The 27,892-nt window shown below is 52.2% G+C and overlaps 1 protein-coding gene across 1 annotated transcript; it reads right to left on the bottom strand.

The window, feature by feature from the left end:
* Positions 1–18: 18 nt before the first annotated feature.
* Positions 19–27,424, bottom strand: Slx4 (SLX4 structure-specific endonuclease subunit). Its single transcript, XM_053743321.1, is given in 35 exon segments — positions 19–2,486; positions 2,864–3,041; positions 3,044–3,241; positions 3,244–3,275; positions 3,849–3,915; positions 3,918–3,950; positions 7,080–7,113; positions 7,116–7,315; positions 7,318–7,347; positions 7,350–7,533; positions 7,535–7,548; positions 7,639–7,846; positions 7,848–7,943; positions 7,945–8,030; positions 8,033–8,129; positions 8,132–8,233; positions 8,235–8,426; positions 8,428–9,156; positions 9,158–9,255; positions 9,258–9,310; positions 10,192–10,358; positions 11,396–11,542; positions 12,397–12,484; positions 12,882–12,952; positions 12,954–13,106; positions 13,719–13,804; positions 13,807–13,851; positions 13,854–14,033; positions 14,164–14,305; positions 14,307–14,373; positions 16,202–16,414; positions 17,498–17,687; positions 22,964–23,188; positions 24,806–25,568; positions 27,350–27,424. Coding segments are annotated over 34 exon segments (5,124 nt in total). The 5' UTR covers positions 25,161–25,568; positions 27,350–27,424; the 3' UTR covers positions 19–2,122.
* Between the last annotated feature and the right edge of the window lie 468 nt (positions 27,425–27,892).

The following is a 27,892-nucleotide window of genomic DNA, read 5'->3' as shown; positions in this document are numbered from 1 at the left end:
CATGGAGTTGCCCAACTCTCTTTTATTTATAGACACACAGGTAAAGGGGGCAAGGCTGGGAGGAGCTTCTTCTGTGATGGACAGGATAGAGTGGAGTTAGGGGAGCCATTCTCTCAGGGGAACTAGACAGGGAACCATCTGATTCTGCTGGATAAGGATGACTTCCCCCAGGCACATCTATCAGCCTCCACAGGGCTGATCCCTGTTCTTGTCAGTTAGCTGGGGGAGCCATTCTGGCTCCTGGGAGTTCGGGGTGGGGGACGAAGAGGTTCCTGAGTTTTTACTGGTCTGGGACTCTTTGTCCATCCGGAGCAGGGTTAGCACTTCCTAACTCAGCAGCGGCATGAGACTTCCTGCCTGCCAGGCCTGGGACCCTTCCTGAGTCTCCTTGCCTGGGCCAGTGGTTCTCCTCTGACTACTTTGGTGGACAAACGCAGGCTGTGGTCAAGGCCAAGGCCACAGAAAGAGGGCAGGCTGAGAGGTCTGGTTAATGCTGAAGGCACAGGCGGTCCAGATATATCCAGCGAACATTCTGCAGGGCTCTGGGCTTTCTTCTCGTCAGAGCAGAGCAGCCTCTGGGGACTCGCCTTGCCTTGTGCAGGAAGCTGGCCTCACTGGTGTTTTCCAACGCAGTGACTAGACTAATCCAGTAGGGCCAGGGCCCATACAGCTGCAGCGCCTTACGTAACCCCTTCCCTCCTGGAAGCAGCAACCTCCTCCTCAGTTGTTTCAGGACAAAGCGCATCACCAAACTACAAACCCCGGGGAGCTGGTCAAGGACCAGAGTCGCCTTCTGCCTCAGCAATTCTCTCTCATGTTCCTAAGTCAGCACCAGGAAGGGGCATCAGAACTCTCCAACCCTTGGATGCCAGAGCAACGTGAGCCAGGCTGGGGTCCCTCCACCAGCACACACACGTATTCAAGAAGCCCTGTTTTCTCCTAAGTGCTATTTGCCCTCAATGCCCTGTTCACAAATCCTTCTTCCAGGAAGCTGTCCTTGATGCCACCCTTCAGGCCACTAAGCCCTGACCCCCATGCTAGGCAGGGGACAGGCCAGAGGTTGTCTCCTCTACTAGTCTACTAGGTGGGACAGGATGAAGCCAGGGCCCAGCACACAGGTTGGGGCAGTAATCGGCAGGTTGACTGGCAGGTCTAGGCACCCTGCTCCTGAAACGACCCCCAGGTACAGCTGGTGTGGTCCCCCGGCCTCCTGAGCACAGCCAGTGAGGGCTCCCTTCAGTGTGGGAACAAAGAGCATCTGTGTCTCTTATCTAGAAACCAGAGAAAAAGGGAGACAGTGGGCCTGGCACCCTAGAGGAGAACAGGCACAAAGAAGTCTCTGGAATCCCAGGCGGGAAGCAGGGGCTGGAGCTCAAGTTCACAACCTGGGTCCCTTGCAGATTTTTCCAGACCACAGCATTTAGGTTTTTATAAGTCTTTTTATGTTTATTGCACATCATACAAAACCAACTGTGCTGTATTCGACAGACGAGGACGTTCACAGGACGTGGAGACCCCAGCTCTGCTCCTCCTGTGCTCCACACTACTCCCAGACCAGAGCGACACGTGTGGATGAAACCCACTAACAGCATGCTTGTTCAGGGGTCTTCAAGAGTTGTGCTGGGCCCTTGTGCACTGCTGAGTTTGGAGACTGCTGGTGACAAGTCTGGGCCAGATGGTTAGGCCAGGAGCAGCCCCTGGGGCATGGTGGTGCAGGCAGCTTGTGGACACAGGGTCTGCTGGTGGTGGCTGGGCTTGGTCTGAGTGCAGAGAAGGAAGACAGGCTGGCCAGCTGGGGCACTCATGGGGCAGTCTGCCTGGGCCTGCAGGACAGTGGCAGATGGGGCAGAACTGGGCCTTTTCTTGACCAGCTAGGGTGGCTAACTGCCCCTCTGGAACACTGGCAGGGGCCCTGCTAGGCTAAGGGGAGACAGACTGTGCACTGACACAGGGCCCTAAATAAGTGGGCAACATGCTCCAGCTACTGCCCCAAAGAGCGGGCAGAGCAGGAGAGGCTGTCATCACTCATGGGCACAGCAGGACGGCTGGTGTCCAGCCCCTCCCGGAGATGGCCAGAGGGGGTGACAGGGGCTAGGCCACTGGCAGGGGGAGGAGGGCCCTGTCAATCCCGCTGCCCCCTCTTCCGGCCTGCGCGCCGGCGCCCCTTCTGCTTGAGCTTCTCCTTGCGGGCCGCGGCAGTGGTGAAGGTGATGCAGTGGGCGTCCAGGGCCTCCAGCAGCTTGCCGGTGGCCACACGGATGCCGTTCTGCTTCAGTTCCTCCTGCAGCTCTGCCAGTTCCAGGGGCTGGTACATCAGCACCTTCCGGTACAAGGCTGGCTTGGAATGGATGTAGCGCCTCACAGCCTCCTCCGCGTCCGCCGCCCGGACGGCTGCCTGTGAGCCGCCGATCCCCTCCTCAGCCTCCTCAGCCTCCTCGTCTTCTCCCGCGCACTCCCAGGCAGCTCCACACTCACAGGAGGAAGAACTGAAAAGAGAGAGCGTGTTCTGGGGCACCCTTCCTCTCTAGATGAGACCAGAAGCCCCTCAGAGGGAAGAAGTGTGTTCCTGTGGCCCTGCGGGGCTTGGCATGGCAGAGATGACCGCGCCCCCAGGGTGGCAGGATCTCCTCATGGTACCCCACAGCCGGGCTGACTGAGCTGGATCCCCCATAAACTGGGAGGTCCAGGTGTGGGAAAGGAACAAGGATTCTACAGGTCTGCTGGGGACTTAGGAAACTGCCTTTAAGCCACCTGGGCTTCCTCCAGTTCAAGCCAAATGGCCACGGGTTTCTGAACATCCCATCCCTCAGTCCTGCTGGTCAGAGGACACATGAGGCCAGCTCTGTTGCTTCCGTCCAGTTACCTCTGTGAGCTAAAGGAGCTGTCATTGCCGTCCACATAGGTGGCCACGGACTCCTGGGGGGCTGTGAGCTGGGCGTCACCATCAGGGCCTGGAGGTGGCTCCTCAGTTGCTGACTTCCTTGGGTGCAGGATGCTTTCAACAGGCTGCTGCTTTCGATGTCGGGGGCCCTTGGTCTTAGTGGGCCTTTGGACCTTTGGGTCCTGGGACCTGCAGTGGCCTTGGGCTGGGTGTGGCCTGCCTGGGAAGGCCTGTAGGTCTCGGTGGTCATGGTCTGGCTGTGAGGTGCCTCCAGAGGCACTTGTGAAGACTGGACCTCATCCTCAGAGTCAGACTCCAGGGTCTGATGAGTGTACTGGAAAATCTCCTTCAGTTTCAAACCATCTGGCGTTTGGGGAGTGGGCGGACTCCAAACCTGAACAGGGAAGCAGGTGAACTTTAGGGCCCAGCTCTGAGGTCTGTCTACACACTTCCTGCCGTCACAGGCTGGCACAGAGCAAGTACCAACAGATTTAAGGAATGTCTCTGTGGGACTGACACTGGAACACTCATGCGCCAAGCAAGCGTATGCTACAGAGTACCCAGGAGGCCCTGAGCAGGAGAGCCCCAGGCACCAAGCTAAGGAGCGGCATTCCACAGGAGGAGAAAGCTTTCATGTTCTCTGAAAAACATGAAGTCTTCTCTCTCACCCTGTGGAGCATGGAGACCTGTTACCTCACGGTGACCTGATGGAGTCTCATTTGTTGGCTTCTTAGGGCCATGGACTCTGGGAGCAGTATGCACACGGTCCCAGACCGCTCACCCCACCCAGGAGCCACACGCTCCCTGCAGAGTTGATGGCAGAAGCTTCCTCCCAGGCCCAGCCCAGCAGTGCCCATCAGATCTGAAGGACCACCTGTTGGATGGTTCTGCTCCCAGTCTAGATGAGCTGGTAATGCACAGGAGGGGAGAGACCATATGCGAGCACGCTGGCAAGAGCACCACCAACCTGTCCAGTTCTTTCTTCAGCACCGGGGTCTCCATGATGGAATACCTTGGCATTGGAGTTATGGGCACTTTGGGGGCAAGTTCTTCTTCTGATTAGCACCTTCTGGGTAAAAAAGAAGCAACATCTCAGTCTGAGAGATGTGGATTTATGACTACTTCTGGTTCTGCAAGTGTCACCAAGAGAAATGTCTCTCAAAGACCCCAAGCAGCACTTTGCCCACCGAGAGCAGGGATACCCACCCTCCACTGTTTGGAGTATGTCTTCCTGTTGGAAAGCAGCCTAGCACAGCCCGAGGGCCCTCCTGGGACAGTGCTGCTGCCTGGTAAATGGGCCCTGGGACCACTCAACCCAACAGCCCAACAACACCTGATACACAGCGATGGCTTCAGATAGTGGGCAACACTGACAGACTTGGACATTAGTACTTTTTAATAATTCAACAATAAAAAGATGATAAATTAAAATAGGCAAAGACATGGGCTTGGTGGTACATGTTTGTAATCCCAGCTACTTGGGAGGCTGAAGGAGGAGGAGGACAGCTAGTTTGAGGTCAGTGTGTGCAACTTAGTGAGATCCTGTCTCAAAATAAAAAGGGCCAGGATGTGGCTCAGCGGTGGAGAGCCTGCCTAACATGTGCAAGGACCTGGTACCTCAAAGTCCCTAAAACAAAAACAAACAAAAAATAGGCAAAGAATCTGAGCAGATGGGGCTGGGGAGATAGCTCAGTCGGTAGACTGCTTGCTTTGTAAGCACAAGGACCTGGGTTCGATCCCCAGCACCCAAAAAAAAAGAATCTGAGCAGATGTTTCTTCAAAGAAAATACAGGAATGGCCAGGAAGCATGTGAAAGATGTTCAGCATCAGCAGCCCTCAAGAATATGAAAATCAAAACACAAGGAGATGCCACTGTGCATCCACCAGGCTGGCTGGAACGAAAACAGCAGCAAGTGCGGGCAAAGACATGGAGAAATCGCGACTGCGTGGCAGCTGGCTAGTGGGGATGAGAATGGAGGAGCCACTTCGCAGACAGACTTGCGCTTCTCCAATAAAGTTACTGTACAACCCAGCAATTCCACGTCTAAGTACATACAAAAGAAAAATGAAAATTTATGTCCACACAAAAACTTACACATGAAGGTTCATAAGGAGCATTATTCCTAGTAACCAAAAAGCTGGAAATAACCCAAACATCCACTACTGGATGAATGAACAAACCCAATGTCACTTGCTTACCCGATGGGAGTCTTCCAATACACAAAGGAAAGACGTACTGGTAACGTCATTCAAGATGGATGAACCTTGAAACCTTACGCTAAGGGAAAGAAGCTAGACACAAAGACCATAGATTCCCCTTATGTGAAGTGTGCAGAACAGCCAAATTGCCAGGAAATGGATGGTCAGCGGCAGGGGCTGGCAAGGTGGCTGCTGGTTCTGCTCTGAGCAGGCGAGAACCTCTGGAACTGGACCAAGGTGGCGGCTGCACAGCACAGTGGCTGTGCTGGAAACCACCCAATGGCACGCTCTGGAGGGGCAAACTTGGTGGCATGTGAGTTATATCTCAATAAAGCCATCTTTAAAGAAGTCAGTCTGTTGAAGACCGACAGGTGAGGACTGTGCAGCCTCCCCTCACCCTTCTGTGACAAGGGCACTTCCCAAGCCACCCTCCTAGACTGCAGCTTGCCTCCCCGCCTGGCTGACTTAGCCCGAGGTCTCAAGCTACTGCACAAGTTCTCACAGCACCACTCTGGGAACGGGTAAGAAATGCAAATTCTGAGTCCCCAGGGGCCTTCTGGAGCAGAAGCTCTGGCATGGGGTAGGGCAGGCCACGTGCATTTCAGCAGCGCTCAGCAACTCTGGAGCCACTGAAGGGTAAGCACCGCCATAGCCTGAGCGGTCAGGGATTTCGAAGGGGAGGGAGCACCGGAGCAGGCAGATACCTGCCCTTTCTCTTCACTGTGAATGCCTGGGCAGGAGGGGCTTCGAGCCTGCAGAGTGTCGAGATGAGCTGGAAATGGGCCCACTTCCTAGGGGGGTGAGGCAGAGCAGGGGCTGCCGGCCTCCCCTTTCCTGTTTAAACCCAGGGGCTCTTACCACTGAGTTACAGCCCCAGCTCTTTTTGTTTTTTAATTCTGAGACAGAACCTCTGGGCTTTGTTAAGTTGCTGAGGCTGGCTCTGAACTTGCAATCCTTCTGCCTTGGCTGCCCAGCCGCTGGGATTTCAGGTGTGGGCCACCACGCCTGGCCCCATTTGTGTTTTTGTATTTTGTTTTTGATACCAGGGCTTGAACCAGGCCCTCGTGCATTCTAAGCCTGTGTTTTGAGTTGGCCCCAGCCCTTTCTGTCTAATGAGATGGAGTTCACATTAAAAATGCGTCAGCACATTCAGTGTTGGGTGACCACCACCTCGATCTGGTTCCAAAACATTTTCATCACCCCAGAAGGAAGCCCTGTACCCAGTAAGTAGTCACTTCCACTTCCCTCAGTTCCAAGCACCTATCACTCTGGATTTCTGGATATTTCATAGAAACAAAGTCATAAGCTATGTGACCTCTGTCACTTGGCATAACATTTTCAAGGTTCATCCACACTGTCACGAGTCAGTATTGCATTTTTTTTAGCTGTTGAGGGACCTTTAGTTATTCATTTATTTATACCCAGGGCCTCACACATGCTAGGCAAGTGCTCCACCACTGAACCACGACACCAGCCGAGCACGGCATTTTTTATGGTGGAACATTCTGCAGTACGGATAAAGCACATTGCCAGTTCATCTGTAGAGGGACATTTGGGTGACTTACACCTTGTCAACACTAGCGCTGCCATGACACGCCACAGACAGGCACCTGAGGCCCTATCCTCAATGACTGTGGATGCACAGGTGAGTGCAGATTTGCAACTGAGAGGCTTGCTGGTGGGAGCTGCTACCTCTGGGGTGCTGGCCCAGGGCTCTGGAGGGGAGGTCACAGGTACAGGGTTTTAACAAGTGTGCAGGTGAGCACTAGTGAGGACTCAGGCCAGCTTGGGAACAAAGACTGACTGGCTATGGGGCCTGAGCTCAACAGGCAGCCTAACCCCCAGTCACTGTGGAAAGGGGTCTGCAGGCAATGGAAGGGTCCCACCCAGGTGAGCCAGCCCTTCAGCACCACCAGCCCACTTAACACTGCCCTCCACACCCCCCTACCATCAAACAGCATAAAAGTCAGGACCCCTCCCCACCCTCACGGCCACTCACGTGGCGTCTCTGGCCCTTCTGATGGCTGAGCTCGGTGGCACTTGGTGTCTGGGCCGTAGGTGGAGCCTCTGGGGACTTCTGCTCTTCCCCATCCCAGTTGTCCCACAGGGCTGGATTCAGAAAGCTCAGCCTGCTGCTCCCTGAGGAACTGGCTTGTGGGGACTGCTGCTGAGATTTTCTATGGGCAGCACAGCTTCCTCGAACTGGAGTGGTGCCTGGGAGTCCTGGGGAGTGCAATCACTGCTGTCCAGAGCCTCCTGGGTCCGTCTGCTGGACTGCTGGTGCTCAGGGGGCCAGTGCGTTCCAGGTTCAAGTAGTCAATTGGAATTGGTGAGAGTGGCTCAACATGCCAACAACGGTCATCCACGGGAACTGGGGGTCACCGTCCCAGCAGCGGACTGCTGTTTACCTGATGGGAGGTCACCTCCTGCTCATCTTCACTGTCCCCAACTTCCCACCACCTCACTTGCTGAAGCCTGCTTTGGCAGGCATGGCCCAGCGGCGAGAGCTTCTGGAACCTGCTGGTGAAATCAGGGAGGCCTCTTGCTCCGGCCTCAGCTGGAGGCAAAGAGAGCGAGTGGTACCTGGGGCGGGGGACGGGGAGGGCTCCCGTAGGCCTGCCTTCTGCTGTCAGGCGACGTCTGGGGCATGATCACTGAAAACTGCGCAGCTTCCTGCACTGCCCTGTGTCCTGAGGCGGCGCTGGGCGTGTGCCGACCCACCTTATCCTCTGGAATCCTGGTCCTGAGGCTTGTGATTTGTGTTTGGTGATGAGCAGTCACGGCTCCTACTGGCCAGTGGGGTGGCAGGCACCAGCCATGAGGTGTCTGTGCTGTCCTCATCCAGGCTGCTCTCCTGGTCACTTGAACAACCAGGGGGCCCTTCCAGGGCCCAACATGTCCGGATTCTCTAACTCTCCCTCTCCTTCCTCCTGCTGTGTCTCAGTTTCTCCCTCGGTGGGCTACAATGTTCCTGATCTGCATCAACATCGATGACTGAAAACAGCTCAGAGGACCTGGGGCTGAATTCCAGAACTCTCCTTTCTTCTGGAGGTCATTAGAAATGGACTTTGTTTTGGTCTGTTCTAGTTCCAACTCTTCATCTGAATCCAGTAAAAGGATGACCTCATTCTCTTTGCTCACATGGGATGGAAAACTGCTGGGACCTGGTGCTCGAGAGGTCAGACTGAGATCGGGTCAGGTCAATGGGAGAAGATTTTTCTGGAGAAATCAGGACACCCTTATTTTTGCCTTCTAACATGGAAGTACACCCTTCGCCTCTGCAGTGACCTGGCTCTGTACGTGATGTGAGAATGCTAGTGTCCCTCTTCTGCCTGGAAGGGTCCAAGTGGAGATGGTGATGCTGGGGCGGCCACCCAAGAAACACCACTGTGTGACTGAGGTGTCGCTGGGGAGGAGTCACCCACGTGAAGGTGAAGCTGCGACTGGCCAGGACTCCTGCCTCCCAGGGGCTGTGACAGTGGGCAGCATGGGTGTGGGCAGGAGCATCTGCTGTGCAGCCAGGGGACAGGCCATCTCCATCTGCCTCTCCTGGACAGTGTCCCTCTGCTCATCATGACTGCTTATTATTTGGGACAGTCCAGATTCTTGAGCTGATGAAAAGACCTGTTCCTGATCACAGATCTCGACTGAATGCAAAAGGAAGCCTTCTTTTTTCCCTGCCCAGCAGCCCCCAGAGAGGCCATGGCTAGGTGCGTCTGTGGGCACCTCTGCTCATGGGTCTCTGCCTCTCCCGTGCTGACTGAATGCCGGCCTGGGAGCAGCAGAAGGGAATGTCCTCCGTTTCCCCAGAGGGCTGGGGCCTCTTCTTTTCCAGGCCCAGGCAACTCCATTGGCTTTTCCAACTGTTCATTACCCTGGACCCTTGCCAGCATGGGCCCAGTCACTGGACTGTCCTCCCCGGGTTGGTCACTGTCCTCCTCTGTGTCTGGTGCTCTCTCCCCCTGGAGTAGCTTTCGCTGAGTAGCTGCAAATTCATAAATTTCTTCCATTTCTGCTTCATTGACCTGTTCCCTGTCTTCTTGTTGGCGCTCAGATTCAAGCAGAGTCTCCGTTTCCCTCCTCCTCCTCTGCCCACACTGCCCTCAAGAGTCCCTGGAAACTCTCCACTCTGCTGTCACAATGCTCCTCTTCCTCTTCCTGCCGTTCGCCCTCGAGTCCATGGGGACAGGCACCTGCTCACACAGGTGAGCGAGGTCGTTCACGCCAAACCTGAAACAGGAAGCCCCAGGTCACCACCGCTCTGCACAGAGGTCTGAGCAGTCTTCACAAGGAGGAACGGTGGTGGGACTGGGCTGTGGCCTTTCCCCACTCTCCCAAGAGGGTGCCCACTCTCTTGCCCAGGACACCCTAGCCACTAGCTCTAGAACCAGAGACCACCACGTGTTTGATGGGTTGCTGCAAACACAAGGGTATGCGGACGGAGAGTGAGATGGAGGGTGGGCAGGACGGTGAGTCTGTGTAGCACAGGCCATCCCGAGCGGCCTCAGGACGGTCAGTCAGAGAAGTTAGAGCAAGCCAGCTGGCCACTGCCCAGGCTCTGGACTCAGCAGTGCAATTCAAACCCGGGGCCTGGGCTGTTCCTTCCCCAGGCACCCGGGAATGAGGCAGCCTGGGATGAGTGAGGCGCAGCAGCGTGTACGCAGAGGAAACCTGGGCCTGGTAGAGTCCTCCCCATCCAGGGCCAGGCATCCCTGCGCAGCTCCATTCTGGCCCACTTCAACTCCCATGCCCTGTTCACAGCTGTCACTGGTCATAAACTTGGGATTAAAACAGGACTTTCAAAGTTTTTTGCGGAGAGGGGAGTACCAGGAATTGAACCCAGGTGCTTAACTACTGAGCCATGTCCCCAGCACTTTTATGTTTTATTTTGAGACAGGGTCTCACTAAGTTGCTGAGGCTGGCTTTGACTTGGAATCCTCCTGCCGCAGCCTCTGAGCTGCAGGATCACGGTGTGCCAACAGCCTGGCTAGGACTTGAAGTCTGACAGCCTTAGCCATGACACTCCAGCAGCACAATGCTCCCCTGAGCTGCCAGTCTGCCAGCCCTTACTGACTCAGAGGCTGTGGGGCCATGGAAGGAACAATCCCAACCTGAGGGCCAAGGAGCTCAGGGCAGGGACCAGGCGCGGAGGCAGGCCAGTGTCCGCTGTGTAGAGATAGTGGAGGAAGGCGCAGGCGGCCTCGGAGCTCACATTGCTCAGCAGGACACGCTGGTTCAGATCGCCGTCTTCTACGGCAGAGAAGCCTTCATTGTTCACCTGAGGACAAAAGAAAACACAGACCTGGATGTCCACGAGTCTTGAGCGTTGCCACATCGCAACCCAGGGAGAACCTGGCCCTTTGCTGTGCGTGTTGTTGGCCATGATTCTGGAGGATGGGCTTTAACACTTCTTTTTATTGTTTTGTACCAGGGGTTAAACCCAGGGGTGCTTAGCCACTTAATCACATCCCCAGCCCTTTCTGTTTTCTACTTTTGAGCCAGGGTCTTGCTAAGTTGCTGAGGCTGGCCTTGAACTTTCCATCCTTCTGCTCCAGTCTCCCAAGCTGCTGGGATTACAGATGTGCACCACCCGCGTCTGGCTTGAGCTATAACATTTCTTATTTCAAAATCCTATTATGGGTGGATCTTCAAGGAGCAGGTTAGTTTTCCTTTGATGGGGTCTAGAATTTTCTGAGAGAAACTGAGCAGTTTGTTGGATTTTTACAAGTCAGAACACAACAGAGTAGCAACTCAACCCTAAATGAACTGATGTGAGACTTTATAATGATGCAAATGGAGGAAAGAGGGGATAATACTGGCGGGAAAAACAAAGAACCAAGAATCTGGCCAGGTGCCATGCACATGCCTGTGGATCAAGTGGCGCACACCTTGTGTTCCCAGTGCCTTTGGGAGGCTGAAGCAGGAGGATCTTGAGTTCAAAGCCAGCCTCAGTAACTTATCGAGGCCCTAAGCAAATTAGCAAGACCCTGTCTCTAATAAAATACAAAAGAGGCTGCTGGGGATGATGTTGCTCAGTGGTTAAGTGTCCGTGGTTTCAATCTCCAGGACTAAAAAAAAAAAAAAAAAAAAAAAAACCAAAAACAAAAACTCTGACGTTCCCTGTCCCTGAAGCCCTCCCTTCTCCACAGAAGCAGAACCGTGCCAGCAGCATCAGGAGCATGCTCTGGGGCAGCATTGCAGGGTGAGATGAGGGAGGAAGGGGAAAGGCTGCATGAGGCAGAGAAAGGATCTGGTCAGAGAAAGGTGGCAAGGGAGGGAGAGAGGTACATGCTGGCCACTGCCCTGCATACTTACATACTGAAAGAGAAGTGGACATCGGGCATAAAGCACAAACTTGTGGGCATAAAGCACTTCCCCACTGTCCACTTGGAACTGGACGTCACTCAGGTGTGGGTTATTGACCATGGCACTGAAGTCAGCAGCCAGCAGCCCCAAGGGGACCTGCAGAAGGAGAAAAAGGGAGAGTCCTTCCTTTCCTAACTGGGCTTAAGCGCCCCCGACTGAGGGGCACTAGAGTGGGCCAAGCCAGGACCCTTGCTCTCCTCTCCAGAATCTGCCTGCACCGGGGTTTGCCTCTGGGTTATCTTAAGGCCCCTGGTGATCCAGAAGAGCAAAACACTACCTTCTGTCTCAGGTTCTCTGTCACAGTGCGTTCCCTGACCCGTGATGGGAGGGACCTGCAGGTGGCTTATGAGAAGATGTCCTTAAAGCCTCTGAGACTATGTGAGCACATGCTCTGGGGACTGGGTTCCTCAGAGCAGCCTGATGTAGCAGACCAGAACCCTGAGCTCAAGTTGTTCAGGACCTGCTACTTCCTGACTATACGTGGGGCCATCACCAGACTGGTCCTGGCATGAGGTGCTGGATCTCATGGGATGAGATCCAACTTCTAACCGCTGTCACAACATGGGATACTGGACCATTAGTTGGAGCTCAGGACCTACACACGGAAGGGTCACAGCAAGTCCCTACACAATGAAGGAAACTATCGAGAAATGAGCGTGTGGAGCAGATGCCAGAACGAGGCAGCCACAGTCAGCAGTCCCTCTGGGCTCCCAGGACAGAGGGGCTCCAAGGTTTTGCTGCTGAGTAACCCACAGCATCCACAGATAAAGGGACAGAAGCACCAGGAGGGAACCCAGGAGGGCAGGTGGCTCTCTGCTGGCTCCACTCAAGGGCCATCAGAGTTCAGTCATCTGGGAAGCTGAGACCAGGGACTCGAGCACCAGAGGCCAAGACCACGAAGCTGGGGCAGAGCTGACAGCCTGGCCTGTGGTGCAGAAGCCTGTACTTACCAAAGTGTGGTCACCTCTCTCGAGAGGCTTCTCTTTGAGTGGCAGGACAAAGCCAGTCAGTGGAAGACTGCTGGGCCCCAATCTAGCCCTGAGAGAAGGATTTGCTCATTAGAACATTACTTCTTGGCAACATTAACCACCGAGCAGGCAGCACCACTGTGGGCTGGGCTGCACAGCAGTGCCCCAGCGAACCACCAGCCGAGGCCACCTGCATTTCAACACCCCCCCCCCAAAACTATTCTCGCCACCCTTCCTGAGTCTGGAGGTAAAAGGACAGTAAAATAGACAAAATTAGCCCAGATGGCTCAGACTTGGTTCAAGTTTTTGCAAAACTGTGAGACACAAGTGCCTCTGTCACATTCCCCTCTAAGGAAAAAGGAAAGCATCCAGGGTCTGGCCCTCCCACCGTGCGGGATCAGCCTCTGACTGCCCTCACAGCTCAGTCTAGCCTGTCCAGCCTCACACCAGGTGGGCTGGCCCAAAACCCATCTGAGGTCTCACCGGCAACCCTGCTGCAGGACTGCGGGCTGGTGCTCAGCCCCTCTTCCGCCAGGTCCCACCAGGTCCTGCAGGGCTTGGTGCTCCCTCTGGCTGGCAGACAGCAACAGGTCCCTGGGGCCAAGGCCTGCAGGGTGGCTGCTCTGGAAAGCAGGAGGCTTTTGCACACCTGGCTCTGGCTGCTTGGGCAGCATCAGTGGTAACTCAGGTTCCTGCTTGAGACACTGCAAGGAGGAGGAAAGCGCTGTGTGGTCACTGTCATGTCCTGCAACAGCCACCCCCACATGCACGGTTGGACCTGAAACTGCACAGCTGGACAAGGGCTGTTCTGAGGGTGGCCAGTCATAGCCAGGAGCAGCCCTGGGAGGCTTTCCCCCATTACTGTGTCCCAGGCTTCTGTCATGGCCCACTCTGGGCCATGGCATCCAGGTCTGCAGTCCATCACAGGGCTGGAAGGGGGCCTAGAGCCCTGCTGTCCTCCCACCGTCAACTAAATGGCTGCAGGCAGATGAGTACCGACTGAGGACCCCCTATAGCAGGATCCTCTGGGGAAAGATTTTACCAGTCCCCCTGGGGGTGGGGCCTGGACTCAGCATTGTAAACAACTCTCCAGGAGCATGACAATTTGGGGAGCCAAAGTCCTCCCTTTTCTTATCAGGAGAACCGCTCAGTTGCTGTAAGGAGAAATGAGCTGCAGCACGCCCTTTAGGCTTCCTCCCCACCCCATTTCCTGCACTTTCTGTTGCCCTCTGTCATATGCAGGGCTGCATTTCTGCACTCTCCCCAAGCCTGTCCGCACACGTGCCAGGAGGGCCAGGGCTCACCTTGGCCGACTGCTGGGGTACGATGGGAGGGACCAGGGCCATGGTGTAGAAGGACTCCACAGCCCAGGCCCCGGTCAGGGCACTTCCCTCCACAGGAAATTCCGCTTTCCTCTAGGCAGCTGTAGATGCCAGCCGCCTCTTCCCATTTTCCTGTGGAAATCCTGCTGGCAGGAAGTGGTGGCGTGCTGGACAGCTCCACTTCCTCTGAAAGCATCTGGGCCATGCGGTCCTCAATTTGTCTACCTGTGGTCTCAGAATCCTGGACTAACACCCGTGGCGGGGATGCTGGGGGTTTCTTCTTGCGACTCCTCTTCTCTGGAGATAAACAAAAGTGGCTCCATTGGTGATGGATCTGTCTCCCCGTCCACAGGCCCCGCTCACCTGTAGCTCAGTCGTGGCTCAGCAGCGGGACCTCCCTGGGGCCCCTGCTCCCAGTCACTCATACCTGTTCCTGGTCTCATCTTGTCAGAAAAAGCGTTTTCCAGTCTGAGTGCAGGCACGGCTGGACGCTGCTCCATCTCAGATCGGGACAGAGCCATGGCCACCAGCAAGTCCTCGGATGGCAGGCTGGGCTTGCTGACCTTCCCGCCTCTTCTGTGGCTCCTTCTTGTTGGTGGCTCCTTTCCGTTTCAAACCCTCTGTGCAGCTGCTGAAGCTAAAAATACAAGACACACAAAGGTGGTGAGGGCGTCCCTCAAGCCTGGGCCTTCTGGGGGTGAGAGAAAAGGGATCGACATGCCCATTGTATGGAGCCATCAGTCACCTCAGCTTCCACTGTGCTGATTCTGCTCCTCCTGAGCTCACGCAATCCTATTTTCAGCCTGGGCTGAACACAGAAGGATTTAGGCCCTTTCTATAACTGTCCAATTGGGTTCTTAGTGGACAGACAAAGCCACTGGTAGTCCCTGTAAACCCCTAGTTGTGGCCAAACCTTATGGTATAGTCAACACTTGATGGCTTTGAGATGGCTCCCTGGATTTGCACTGAAACTTCAGATGGCCCCAAGGTGGTCCTGGTCACACAGGCCAAAAAGCATCCCTTCCCTCCTACAGGCCCCAGGCCTAAAGGAAAGGCCTCCTGGCTTTCCGCCAGGAGTGAGCAGCCATAGCCAGTGGCAGCACTTCTGAGGTGGGCAAGTGAGCGAGAAGGATCTCTGCCTAGAGGGAACCTATGTTGCCTATGCAAGTCCCCCCAGCTGAGTCTGTGCCAGCTGCCCACCCTGCAGCTATCTCCACACCTCTGGCTTTTGCAACTGCTGTGTTCTTGCTGGGTAAGGAAAGCTAGAGATTCCTAGGGATGGTCTTAGAAGATCAAAGTGAGCCCTAACTCAGCTCCAGCTTCCTGGGAACCACAGCTGCCAAGAGGGAAGGGGACCACCAAGCAGCTGGGCAGCCTGCTCCTGTGAAGGCATCATGAGGCTGCATCTCTAGGCTGTGGGCAGGGCCTGGGCCCCAGGAAAGCAAGTGAGGAGCCCTCAGCTCTGCCAGATAGCCACATGCCTGGGCTTGACCTCAGGAGGACGAGTTCAAAGTTCCCTTGAGCGTGTCCAGTTCCTGACCCACCTTCTAGGACACACACATGTCTAGTTTCACTACTTGGAGGAATTTCAGAAGCAGACATTTAGTCTGACAGGCAAGCAAGCAACAGCTTGGAGAGTCTATTTGCAGGCCTCAGGCTGCCCATCCTACAATGCTAGTGTGGATATGCTAAATATAGATGGTTCATCAGCTAAGAGAGCCCTCTGCCTCTGCAGTCTCAGTTTGACCGAGTCCAGCTGCCCAGGACCCAAGTGCAAGGCAGTGGCTGCACAGACAGCCCCCAACCTTGGTCTCCCCTGTGTTCCTACCTGCTATCAAAGAAAAGAAGTCCCAAACCTAAAGATGTCTGGGCCCACAGTGCCTTTGTTCCCTCTAAAGTTGGGGTCAACATGGGTATCCTGAGTGTGAGGCAGTATGAGCCAAGCTGACCTCTGCCACTCGTGTGCCTGTGGTTTGCATGCAGGGGACTCATTTCCCAGCTGTCAGAGGGGCCTTTTGAACACTTAAGCATTAATTCATGCAAATTTTTTTAAAGTAAGGTCTTGTGGTTTGGTCACACTGACTCTGTGACCTGTTCTGAATAATCTATATTACAGTGTGAAAATCGAACTACAGAGACGGAAACCATGTTGTACTGCCAAGACGTAGAATGGGTAAAGCAAAGGCCAACTCTCTAGCGGGGCCACCAGGCACAGACTGGAAACATCTCAAGGATTCAAGAAAAGAATCCGAACGGCCCTTTCCACAGATGCTCCCCACACACCCAGAGTCTGTGTCCTCCCCAAGCCCGTCTAGACTATGCTCAATTTCCTCCTCAAATATTTCATTTTCAGAATCCAAAAGGGCGATGGTGTTCTTCAACACTATAGATAGGAAGTTTTTCTTAAAAGGACAAACCACATATCAAGACCATTATTTGGCTTCTTCTTTCTTCACACGTCTCACCTGGGTGCTGGAGGGCCATCACCTGCCTCAGACTGAGCTGTCTGCAGCCGCACAGCCTGCAGCAGGAGCTGGGGGCCCACCTCCATCTTCACCGCGCACTGCTTCAAGTGACTGATTCTGCTCTTGGAGGTGAGAAACGGTTTGCCACAAATGGGACACTCAGGGATCTGAGGTGTGGAAGGTTTTAGTGCCTTTTCAGCCTCATCCAAGCACCTGGAGGAAGACAGTAGATACGGGAGAGCCAGCGTCCCCAGTAATGAGGAAGGTAGCAAGTGCTGGACCCACATCAGCACGGACCTGCTGTGGTCCAAGTATGCCCTTGAGGCCAGTCCCTCACAGTCTGCACATCTCCTGGCAGTCAGCTCTAGACACTAGATTTAGGCATCTGTTAGTAAGGTGGTTAAAGAAAGCAGGGACAGACCCAACAGAGTTACCTCAGGATCCAGCAATTCTACTCCCAAGTACATACCCTGAAGAACTGAAAACAGGTATTCAAACAATACACGAAACATGTGTTCGGAGCAGCTCTATTCACAAAACCCACAAGGCGGGAACCATCCAACTGTCATGCAGAGAGGAAAGGATAAGAATGTGGCGGCTCCATACAATGGGCTGGTACGCAGCCATGAAAAGGAATGACACACTGAAACACGCACCACACAGATGACCTTTGAAAGCATGACATTAAAGGAGAGAATACATGAAATCATGTTAAGTGAAGGAGGAAAGCAAAGGGCCCAGCCTTGTGTGATTCTACTTGTATGAAGTGTCCAGAGCAAGCAAACCCACAAACACGCTAGCCATGGTTTCCAGGGGACCAACTGCCAATGGGGCGGGGGCTTCTTGGGGTGACGGAAGTACTCCACAGTGATGCTGTTGACAGCTCACGACTGTGTGGACATAACAAGTCCCAGGATTGTACGCCTTTATTCTCCTGTGGCACTGGGAACGGAACCCAGGGCCTCACAAGTCCCAGATAAGCGCTGAGCTGGATCCCTTGGAGAGAAGGGTCTTGCTAATTTGCCTAGGCTGGCCTCAAACTTGTGATCCCCCTGCCTCAGTCTCCTGAGAAGCTGGGATTAGAGGCATGTACCACTGCACCCAGCTGGAACTGTGCCCTTTAAATGGGTGAAAAGTATGATACGTGAATTATATCTCAATAAAGTTGTGCAGGAAACAGGGCCTGTTGATGACACCCAGGTGCTAGTCATCTAAGGCGTCTGGATTCCGTTAAAGTGGGCTGCTCCCCACTTGGGTCATTTAGATGGGAGACAGGACGGTCTGTGCTGCTCCTACCTGTTCACATGCTGCTCCCTCCGGGTCACATTCATGGCTGAGAGGTTCTTCTGACACATCTGGCAGAAGAACAACCCCTTCTCCTCCAGGCTACCATCGCATGCAGATGCTGCTTCCCTTCCAAATTCCTGCTGCAGGGCCAAGGCCACTGCAGCATCGCTGTCTGTGGCAGGCAGCCTGGACACATACCCTGTGGAGCAGCAGCCAAGATCATGAGGACAGGCTCACCACTAGACTCTGCCATGTCTATGCCTCTCACAGAGCAGGAAGAAACCACAGCCCAGCACCACTGTGCAGGCCTGGTGATGGGGTGCTGCCCACTGAGACAGGGCACCAGGGGACTCCTGGCATATCTCTCCAAAGTTCAATATGCACACGGATTACCTGGGATACTTGTTAAGATGCAGGCTCAGATTCAGGAAGTCCAGGGGCACCTGGGACTCTGCATCTCCAACAGCCACCAGGTGGGCAATACTAGTGGTCCAGGTCACCCTATGTGTGGAGGTTCTAGAGAAGTTTCCCCTCATCTTCTGCTAAATCCTGCACCTCGGGCATTGCAGGGTCACATGGCTCCTATTTCAGCAGAGCTAGGTTTTCTCTTTCAAGCTCAGCCTCCCCTGCTGCTGACCTTCTCCTGCCCAAGACAGAAGAACCACAGCACAGTAAAAGACCTTCGGTGGTTAAAGGCAGTCTCCAACTTAGCATCAGACCAGAGGATTGTCGGGGTTTCCGGGACCCCCAGCCTTTGGACATGGTCAAGATGGCGCCTGACGCTGAGCCAAAAGCGGCCAGCTATACAGTAAACAACCAGCGAATTCCAATGATTGGCTAGTTAACGATGTGATTAGAGCATGCCCCCCTCGTGTACCCATCCTAGGCTTGCAGCTGTCCGCGTTTACCTCGTGTACTCTCCCCTGATTGGTTGAAGTGTATAAGCCTGGTGGGTGGGAGAGTAGGGGACTGAAGAAGAGGGAGAAGCGGAAGAAGCGGCGGAGGCGGAGGCTGAAGCTGAGCTGGAAGCTGGGAGTGTGCGGAAGCTGGAAGAAGCTGGGAGAAGGGAAGCTGGGAGTGCGCGGAAGCTAGGAGTAAGAGAAGTGTAGGAGAGGAACTGTGCACAATAAACTTCCAAAGCTTCAGACGTTTGTCGTGTCTCTCTCTGCGGGCAGAGGGAACGCGATAACTGGTGCCAAAACCCGGGACATGAAGGAAAGATGAAGGCCTTATAAAAGAAAACGAGGTAAGATATTTGAAAAAAATTTTTTTTTATACAAGTTAAACCGGTTATAAAAAAGTTAAAGGGTGTCAGGATGCGCCATCGGCGGTCCTGGGGACACGCGGAATGCGGTCTGGTTGAAAGGTATCGGGATCCTGACGCGTAGAACGCGGGTTAAAAGGTAACGGGATCCTGACGCGTGGAACGCGGTTTAATTAAAGTGAAAGTAGAAACACGTTTGAAGCGGTCCAATTAGGTAGTACGTGAAAAGCCGCTATAAAAATTCTAATGCACACTTGATAGTTTTCCTTTCAGTAATCTCGTTGCTCCTGGCAGCTAGGCCACTGTTTGTTATTGTAATTGCCATAACTAAAGCCATTCAAATTAGTAACAATGGGGTCTGAATGCAGCAACCCCTCAGGGAACTATTAAAAAACCATGAGACGCCATTATTCAGAATGCAGCAACCCCTCAGGGAGAAACACTGGGGAAGGACTAGAAAATAAGGAAACCACTGTATGATCATATGTTCAAACCCTAGTAGAAATAAGCCCAGGGTTTATAGAAGAAAGGCTGCTCAGTGTGCCACAAGGGGGATCTTCATGAACAGGATCTAATAGTAACAGAAAAGAACGCTTAAAGAGAATAAAGTGAGGAAAAATTGAGTGGTGGTAACCTAGAAAATAATTGCTCGGGAAATCTAAGAACAAGGGAAAAAAGGGAACTAAGTCTAACACAAAGAACCCCAAAAAGGAATAACCAAGTGGTAGTGAAAACTTAAGAACAAGGGAAAAAGGTAGGAGAAACCTAAGCCTAATAGAAAGAGCTTCAAAATTTGTAGAACCTGCCCGTATTTGAGGAGCAAATGGAGATACCATCAACCATTAGAAAAACTTTAAAGGGGCAGTTAAGACTATTTGGAAACAGGTATGCAGAGCAGTGTTATCTGGAGGACAATGTCTAATTGGAGAGCTCAGTGGCAAAAAATAGCTGTTGAAACTGCTTGCAGAAACATAGTGGCAAGGTTTCCCGATAGAAATGTTGAGATGAGAAGGCCAATACGTTTCAATAGATGCACAAAATCAGCAGCAAGGAGATAATGCCCTAACAAAAGATAAGAGATAACTATAGTAAAATCTGTTACACCTTATGCCCCAGGGCTATGTCCAAGATGCAGAAGAGGAAGTCATTGGAATAGTGCCTGTCAGCCTATTAGAGATAGGGAGGATAATTTCCTAGGGTTGAATCCTGAACTTGCAACTCGTTCTGCTGACCCTAGCTGTAATATTGCTTTTCCTCCCACATCAGCTTGTGTATTTCCTCCCTTTTATGTTTCTACCAACTAACATTTCTAATAACACCTCTTAACTGTTCACTAACCGTGTGCTATCTTTCACAATACTGGAATGGTTCTTTTGCCACCTGTGCAATTTGCACATTTCTATCTTCCTACCAGTCCTAGTTTCTGTTGCAGATATAGAATTGCCAGTGCTATTATCAAGAAACAGAAGAGGCTTTGACATTGCAACAGCCGTGATCATTGCCACCACAGCCCTTGCAGTAGCAGCATTGACACAACCATAACAACGATCACTTGGTCGAAGATATAGCTGCAGCCTTACAGACCATAGAGACTCTATCAAAGAATGGACTCATTATAAGAACAAGTGGATACCTTGCAAGAACTTTTGGGACTGGGATGCGTTTATTCCCTGAGAGCTGTTTTGTGTTGCCCATATTGTAACTCCATTGGGATGTATATTGTTTCTGTATTTAATATGGCTATATGGTTTTTCTTCTGTTTATAGATTTGTCAAACAGCGGGCAAGCTTAGGAGCTATGGTGGTATTCCTCTGCCTTGGCCTCCTTCTCTTCATTCGTTTTGGCATGCATCTACAAGCTAGCCAATAGAGAGATCAAATTATCTTTCATCAGGCCATGACCGCCCTAAAGGCCGACAGCCCCCCATTAGTATGGCTCTTGATGCTGGACCGGTAGTCAAAGACGGGTAATGAAGGAGGTGGCTGTGTACCAACCTAAGACAGGAGCTGCAGCATGCTCTGCAGACTCTGATGACGGGTAAGGACATATGCTGACCACTCAGCCTAAGACAGACACGGTCCCGAGCCTTAGTTTAATAGTAAAGAAGGGGGATATGTCGGGGTTTCCGGGACCCCCAGCCTTTGGACATGGTCAAGATGGCGCCTGACGCTGAGCCAAAAGCGGCCAGCTATACAGTAAACAACCAGCGAATTCCAATGATTGGCTAGTTAACGATGTGATTAGAGCATGCCCCCCTCGTGTACCCATCCTAGGCTTGCAGCTGTCCGCGTTTACCTCGTGTACTCTCCCCTGATTGGTTGAAGTGTATATAAGCCTGGTGGGTGGGAGAGTAGGGGACTGAAGAAGAGGGAGAAGCGGAAGAAGCGGCAGAGGCGGAGGCTGAAGCTGAGCTGGAAGCTGGGAGTGTGCGGAAGCTGGAAGAAGCTGGGAGAAGGGAAGCTGGGAGTGCGCGGAAGCTAGGAGTAAGAGAAGTGTAGGAGAGGGACTGTGCACAATAAACTTCCAAAGCTTCAGACGTTTGTCGTGTCTCTCTCTGCGGGCAGAGGGAACGCGATAGAGGATGAACTGATTCTGACCCTGAATGGCTGCCAGGGTGGCCCATCTGATATTACTGGAGTAGACTCATGGCACTCACAGGGTCCTGAGCATTACTGTGGCCTACCACTGCAGTCACGAGCCAGGAAGCAGCACACCTTCATTTGGCACCCTATTTTCCTTTCTTCCTGTGGTACTGGGGACCAAACCCAGGGCCTCACACATGCTAAGCACATGTTTTCCACTGAGTTATGCTTCCAGGTGTCCTCCGTTTTTTTAAAATAAAGAAGTTAGAGCCAGGCACAGTGGCACAGCATCTAGGGAGACTGAGGCAGGAGGAGCACAAATTCAAGACCTAACTTGGTAATTTAGTGAGAACCAGTCCCAAAACTTAAAAATAAAAAAAGCAGGGGGCGGGGAGCTGTGAATGTAGCTCAATGATAGAGGACCCTGGGTTCAATCCCCAACATGGGGGTGTGGAAGGCCTATCCATTCCTGAGCTGTAGTCGGGCATGATGTGAAGACACGTGGGGAATGACTGAGTCCACTGGCAAGTGCCAGGCTTAGGCAATGGCTGAGCGACTCCTCTGCCCCCGTCTTGTGTCACAAGGATCAATGCCTCTGCAAGATATCAAATCACATGATACGGACCTTTGGGGCAGCCCAAGAAAACTCAGGGCTCTCAGGTGAAACTAGGAAATGTAATACCAAGAGACTCCATATTTATTAGCTGTAGTTCCATCAAGATGGCTTCTTCCTACTTCTTTTCCTTTTGTATGTATTTATCAGAGATGAGGATCCATACATTTTAGGCAATAAACAGGATGACCTGACACTATGAGCCTCTTACAGTGGTGCAATACAAAGTACGGAGCACCCGTGAAGTGTGGTTCCATACTGTCTAACCTGGAGTCAGTGGAGCCCGACTCACCCACAGTGCACCACAACACAAGCGCAAGAGGAAGGCGTTACATGACGCCAGAGGAAAGACTCAAGCAAAGCCAGAGAGTGGGAGTTCTCACATGACAAAGTGTACTGCTTCTATTGAATCCTCACTCAGAGAAGCCTCGGAACAACTGGGAAATGGGACTATGAACTGCACACAAGTTCAATCATGGAATTAGATGGATGCTGGTGTTGTGCTTATGCAGGAGAATCTGGCAGTGAAGCAACAGAATGTCTATAGCTTATTTTCAAATGATATAAAAAATATGCATTTTTTAAGAAACATATAGCAGGAGCATTCTGAATCAACTTTGAGACTACTGGCCAATTCTAGAATCACAAACAAAACCAATTAAGATCTGAAAAACTGAAGAAAGGGTATGTAGGTGGCAAAATGTTAACAATTGTTAAATCTATATGAAGGCATAGAGAATTCATTGTAATTTTTTTCAATTTGTTGTACTTAAAAAAAAAAAAAAAAAAAAAAACTTTTCCATGAGGGAAAACTTTCATAATGAAAAGTCAAAATAAAAACAAAAGGTACTTTTGTCAAGGGAGTCAATTGAAATGACCAAGGGACCCTTCATTCTTTGGCTGAAAAAGTTTAAACAACAGGCAGAGAGCCTGTCCACAGCAGAAATGGAATGGATACCAGTTCCTTTCTGCAACCCCTCCCTGCCTCTGCTTGGAAGAAGAGCAACTCCTCATACCGTTTCCCGCCACCATCTCTTCTTGAGGGCTCTTTGGGCTGTTCTCTTCCAGTGTGGCCTCCGCGGAGCACTCTCCTGAAGCATGCCTCAAACGCTCCGGGTCTGCTCGCTTAAACTGCTGCATCCGCTGGAGAACCAGCTCTGCGGCTCGGGGCTTGGAGGGACTTGGCACGGCTGTTGTCAAGCAGGTTGGAGCAGGGTGGGGATCCCCACTGGGAGCATTCTCTGGCAGAGGAAAACATTCATAGCGTCTGTGCCACTAGAGAAATGAGACTTTCCCCACCAGATACAAGCGAGACCCATTTCCAAGGGGTCCTTGGGACCCGTTTCCAAGGTTGGACCTGCAAGTGTGAACAGGACTGACTGACTATTGGGAACTTGTTTGTGGCAATGACAGGAGAGGAGAGGGAAGTGACTGCTGATGAGCTTGGGATCTATTTTTGGGTTGATTAAAATATTCTAAAATTAGGTAGCAGTGGTGGTGGCACAACTCTGTGATTATGCCACTGAACTGTATGCTTTAAGAAGTGAACTACATTCCAATAAGTTTCACAGAAAGTGAATTAACTATATTTCAGTAAAACTTACTAAATATTAATGACAAATGTTTCTCTTTCTAGATCAGTTCTCCTTTAACTTGAGATCCACAGAAGGCCCTCAGAGTGGAGACCAAGAACCCCCTGAAGCTGCACGTGCGCAGGGTTTTCTGGGAACCATACGGAGCTTTCATCAGATGTGCATGAAGGGCCAGGAAGTCTTGGCAACTTCACTGCTGCCATCCACAGTCTCTGAGCTAAGGTTTGACTACCACTCCTCAGAGGAGCTTCTGCCCATGGTAGGGGAAAAAATGCTATTTCAGGTCAGGAAGTAAAGGTGAGGAAAATTTAGAAACAGAACAGTAGCTCAGAGGACCTGTAGTACATTATACATGCATGGCTGAGCCTCAGTGTGCTGAGGGCAGCAGGACAGAATCGCTACTTGAAACAAACAGAAAAATATTTAAAGGTCTTTGGCGGAGAGATAAGACCTGAAGATGCTCCTGGGATCTAGACTCACAGCACAACCTCCTCAGCCTTCTCAGCACCCTAAACAAATTGGTTGGCTATTCCAACTTACCCACTTTGGAGTAAATTCAAGAAAATCACAGCATTATTTTCATGTTGTGGAACTCCCATTAACATTCATGGGCAATTCTCAAAGAGCAGAGGGCTTCAAACAGAATCACGTGGGAAATTCACACAGAGTTCATGTTTTCTATAGCTACTGTTTAGGAGTTGGTAAACTCTGGGCCTGGGGCTGGCTGCTTGTTTTTGTACATAAAGTTTTATTGGTACATGGTCACACCCATTCATGTATGGCTGCTTTCACACTATAGCATCAGAGTTGGGTATAGTAGTCCCTCTAGGGAACTAGTTCCAGGACCCCCTAAAAATATAAAAATCTGCAGATGTTTGAGTCCCTTATATAAAATAGTATAATATTTGCAAATGACCTTTAAGTCCTATTTAGATGACTTACAACACCTAATACAATGTATTAGGTAATTAGCTGTTACACTGGATTGTTAGCAAATAATAACAAAAAAATAAGTCTGTACATGCTCAGTACAGATGCAGTTGGTTTTCCTCAAATATTTTCCATCTGAAGCTGGCTGAATCTGCTGATTTGTAACCCATCTATGGGGAGGGTCAATGGCAGTCATGACAGATTGTATGGCCCACAAAATCAAAATATTTACTATCTGGCCTATTTCAGAAAGTTTCCCAACCCATGGTGAGAGTCATTGCAAATCACTTCTGTTGTCCTCTCTGAAAGGTCTGGCCATGGTTCTTGCCCAGTTACCTGTCTGGATGCTCTGTGCTCTTTCCTGGAGCTTGGGTTGATTCAGGGAAGAAGCAAGCACTCCTCCCTCCCCATTTACAGACAGAGCTGGTTCACTTTCTTGCAAATTGGTTGCCTCTGGCCTTTTAGTGCTAGGGGCCTGGCTGCCTAATTGAGATTTCTTCCCTGCAGAGTCATGAAGTGTTTTGCTCTTGGCTGTGGATTGTTTGGTTTTTTTCAATTTGCTTCTTATCTGAGTGCTGTCTGAGGCCTTTTTTGTCTTCCTTTCTCCTGACACTTGCTTGGTTCCATTTTTTTTCACCCTTTGGAAAAAGCTGGCACAGAGTTCTTTAAAATCATCATCTGACTCATCCATCATCTGACCAGTTTTGAGTTTTAAGGTTTGGGAGCTGGTCTTCAGGGGAGTAAGGGCTGATCTGGGGGCATGTCCACAGTGGGAGAGTGAGGCTGCCTATAAGCCCACACTCATTCACACTTTCAGCTCCACCAGGCTTCCTCCCCACCTCTCACCAAGTCACTGGGAGAGTGCACAATTGAGCAAAAAAGTATTGTTTTCCTCTCCGTAATGATTTTAAATATCTTTCTTCAAACTCGGTCCGTGGTTAAACCACATGTTTAAAGCTTCCCTCTGCTAAAGTTCAAGGCTGAGAAAATATTCTGCTGTCCATCAGAGGCCTCTGAGATAAGACACACATGAATTCGGTGCTCAGGTAAATCTCCAAGATCTCCATGCTGACGCACACGAGTTGGTTTGATTTCACATCTGTAGAAAACCAAAAGCATCTAACTGTAATTCAACAAACACTGTCATTTCTTCCAGGAAGGTGCAAACCATGTACAGTATAGGAAAAGTCTTCAAAGTAATAATATTCAATGAATGCTCTGTATGGCCTTGTTAACAGTGTATAATCATCCCACAGGACATCACAACACAACAGAGTATCTAGACACGTGCTAATGCAGTCTTCCACAGGCAGAAAAAGTAAGTGCATCTTAGGACAGCCTTGGAGAACCCTACAAAGGACAGTAACCAAAGAAACTGGGAAAACCCAAACCTAGGGAACCTATCTCCCTACACAGGTCTAAGACTACCAGATTTATCAGTGGATTGGGGCTTTATAAACAAATGCTGCAACATGAAATAAAAAGTATATGACCCTGAACATGCAGAGGGAGAGAAAAGGCCACTTTTCTACCTTCTCAGCCCACAAGCGCTCTCCAAATCCAGAGAACCAGAACACTGCTTATATGCAAAGGTTGGACCAAAGGGCATTATTATTTACTTCAGCACACAGTGTGGTTCAAAAATCAAAAGTGAATTATCAGATGGCAAAGTCCTTCATTTCAAATTCCACAAAATCTCCCCTGCCCAATCTAATGAATCATTTAGCTTTCCAGAACTGGGAAGATAAGACTGCCCAGAATCTCCTTTCCGTGGCTGGCTATCTCATCTTCCATGTTACCTCCTCAGAGCAGCCTCCTTTAATGTTCAAGGGAACCCTCTGCACCCCCTCTATCATCACACATGATTTTCAGAATGACATTTATCAAGGTCATAATCATATACAATGCATAAACTTTATTAAGTGCTTACTGTGTGCCAGACTGTTCAATTGCTTCTCAAGACTAACTCATCTGATCCTTACAATTCTAAACAAGAAAATCAACCACTACCTTTTCTTTACGGCAAGGATCTAGGCACAAGCAGAATAAGGAACTAGCTCAAATCACACAACTTTCCAAGTGTCAAGGCAGAGATCAGACCCAGGCAATGTGATTCCAGAGTATCACTCTTATGTTTTTATTCACTGACTATTATCTGTCCCGGACTTAAGTTCAACGCTTCAGGAGGACACAGTCTTATCTGTTCCACTTTGAATTCTTTTTGGTTGATCCAGTACCTGACCTGAAATAAGTGCTCGACAGCTATTTGTGGAATTCATGAACTGCAGAGTTTGATAAAATCGGGGTGAAGAAAGTGGGAGGAGAGATGGGAGAGGTCTGCAGGGAGCGGCATAGATCGGTTCAGGCATCAGGCTAAAGCCTGGATTCATCCTGTCGGGTGGGGGGCGGCTAGAGGAATTTCCACACGCCACCGCGATGACCCCGTGTCCCGGTCCTGAGTCTGGGGCGGCCGGGGCCGGATGACATAACGGCCAGGGAAGGGCGGGCGGGCAGGGCGCACTCCCAGCAGGCACGGGAGAATGAATGGGTCGGGGCGGACGCTCCCGCCCCCCAGCCCGGCCACTACGGGAAGGGGCAGGGGGTCCGCCTGCGGAAGAGATGACAAGGGCCCTGGAGGCCCTAAGGCCGGAGGAGGACCCCGATCGCCGGCCGCAACCTCCCGCCCCGCTTCCCTTGGAGCGGCCCCCGTGCACCCGGCGCGGCTCCGGCCTGTCTGCAGCGGCTGCGGCCTTGCGAGGCTAGGAGACCCGCCAGAGGCGGGCGAGAACGGATCGACCCGCAGGAGAGCAGGCACGGCTCGAGGGGAGAGGCCCTCTCCTCCCGGTGCGGACTCCCAGCCCCGAAGCCGGCTCCTCCTACCTCGGGCGCCGCCGCGGCACCTTCTCAACGGAGTGCTTCGCGCCTGCGCACGCGCCTCGGAGCCCCGCGGAGCACGACTTGTGCGCAGGCGCAGAGAGGTCGCGTTGCGGCGTAGGGGGGCAGCCTTCCCGTCTTCTCTGCGGCCTCGGGGGCGCGCAACGGCGTGGGGCGGGGCGAGGGGGGACGCGGGGCGTGGTGAGCGGGCGTGGTGAGCGGGCGGGGCGAGCCGAGGCGCGGGTGTACCGCGGCGCAAGTTCGCGAAGTGTCGGGCTGAGTCCCGCGCCGTCGCGGCTTTGTGGGGACGTTTGCGGGTGCAGCGGCGGCGCCGACGGCAGCGCTCGGAGGGAGGGAGGCGCGGGACCCGAGGCCGCTGGAGTGCGGCGGGCTGCGGAGGCGCGGGACCCAGGGCTCCGAAAGGCGTGCCGGCCGCGATTTGCTAGTTGCGGGCTGCGCATCTGCGTGAGGCGGGATTGCCGTCGCTGCGCTATAGCGCCGAAGTGCGAAGGAGTCGGTGTGCAGGAGAGGTGGCTTGCTTTTTTAGAC

The sequence above is a fragment of the Sciurus carolinensis genome, chromosome 18, assembly GCF_902686445.1.
Source record: "Sciurus carolinensis chromosome 18, mSciCar1.2, whole genome shotgun sequence".
Taxonomy (NCBI): Eukaryota; Metazoa; Chordata; class Mammalia; order Rodentia; family Sciuridae; genus Sciurus; species Sciurus carolinensis.
This window is presented reverse-complemented; position numbering and strand designations above follow the sequence as displayed.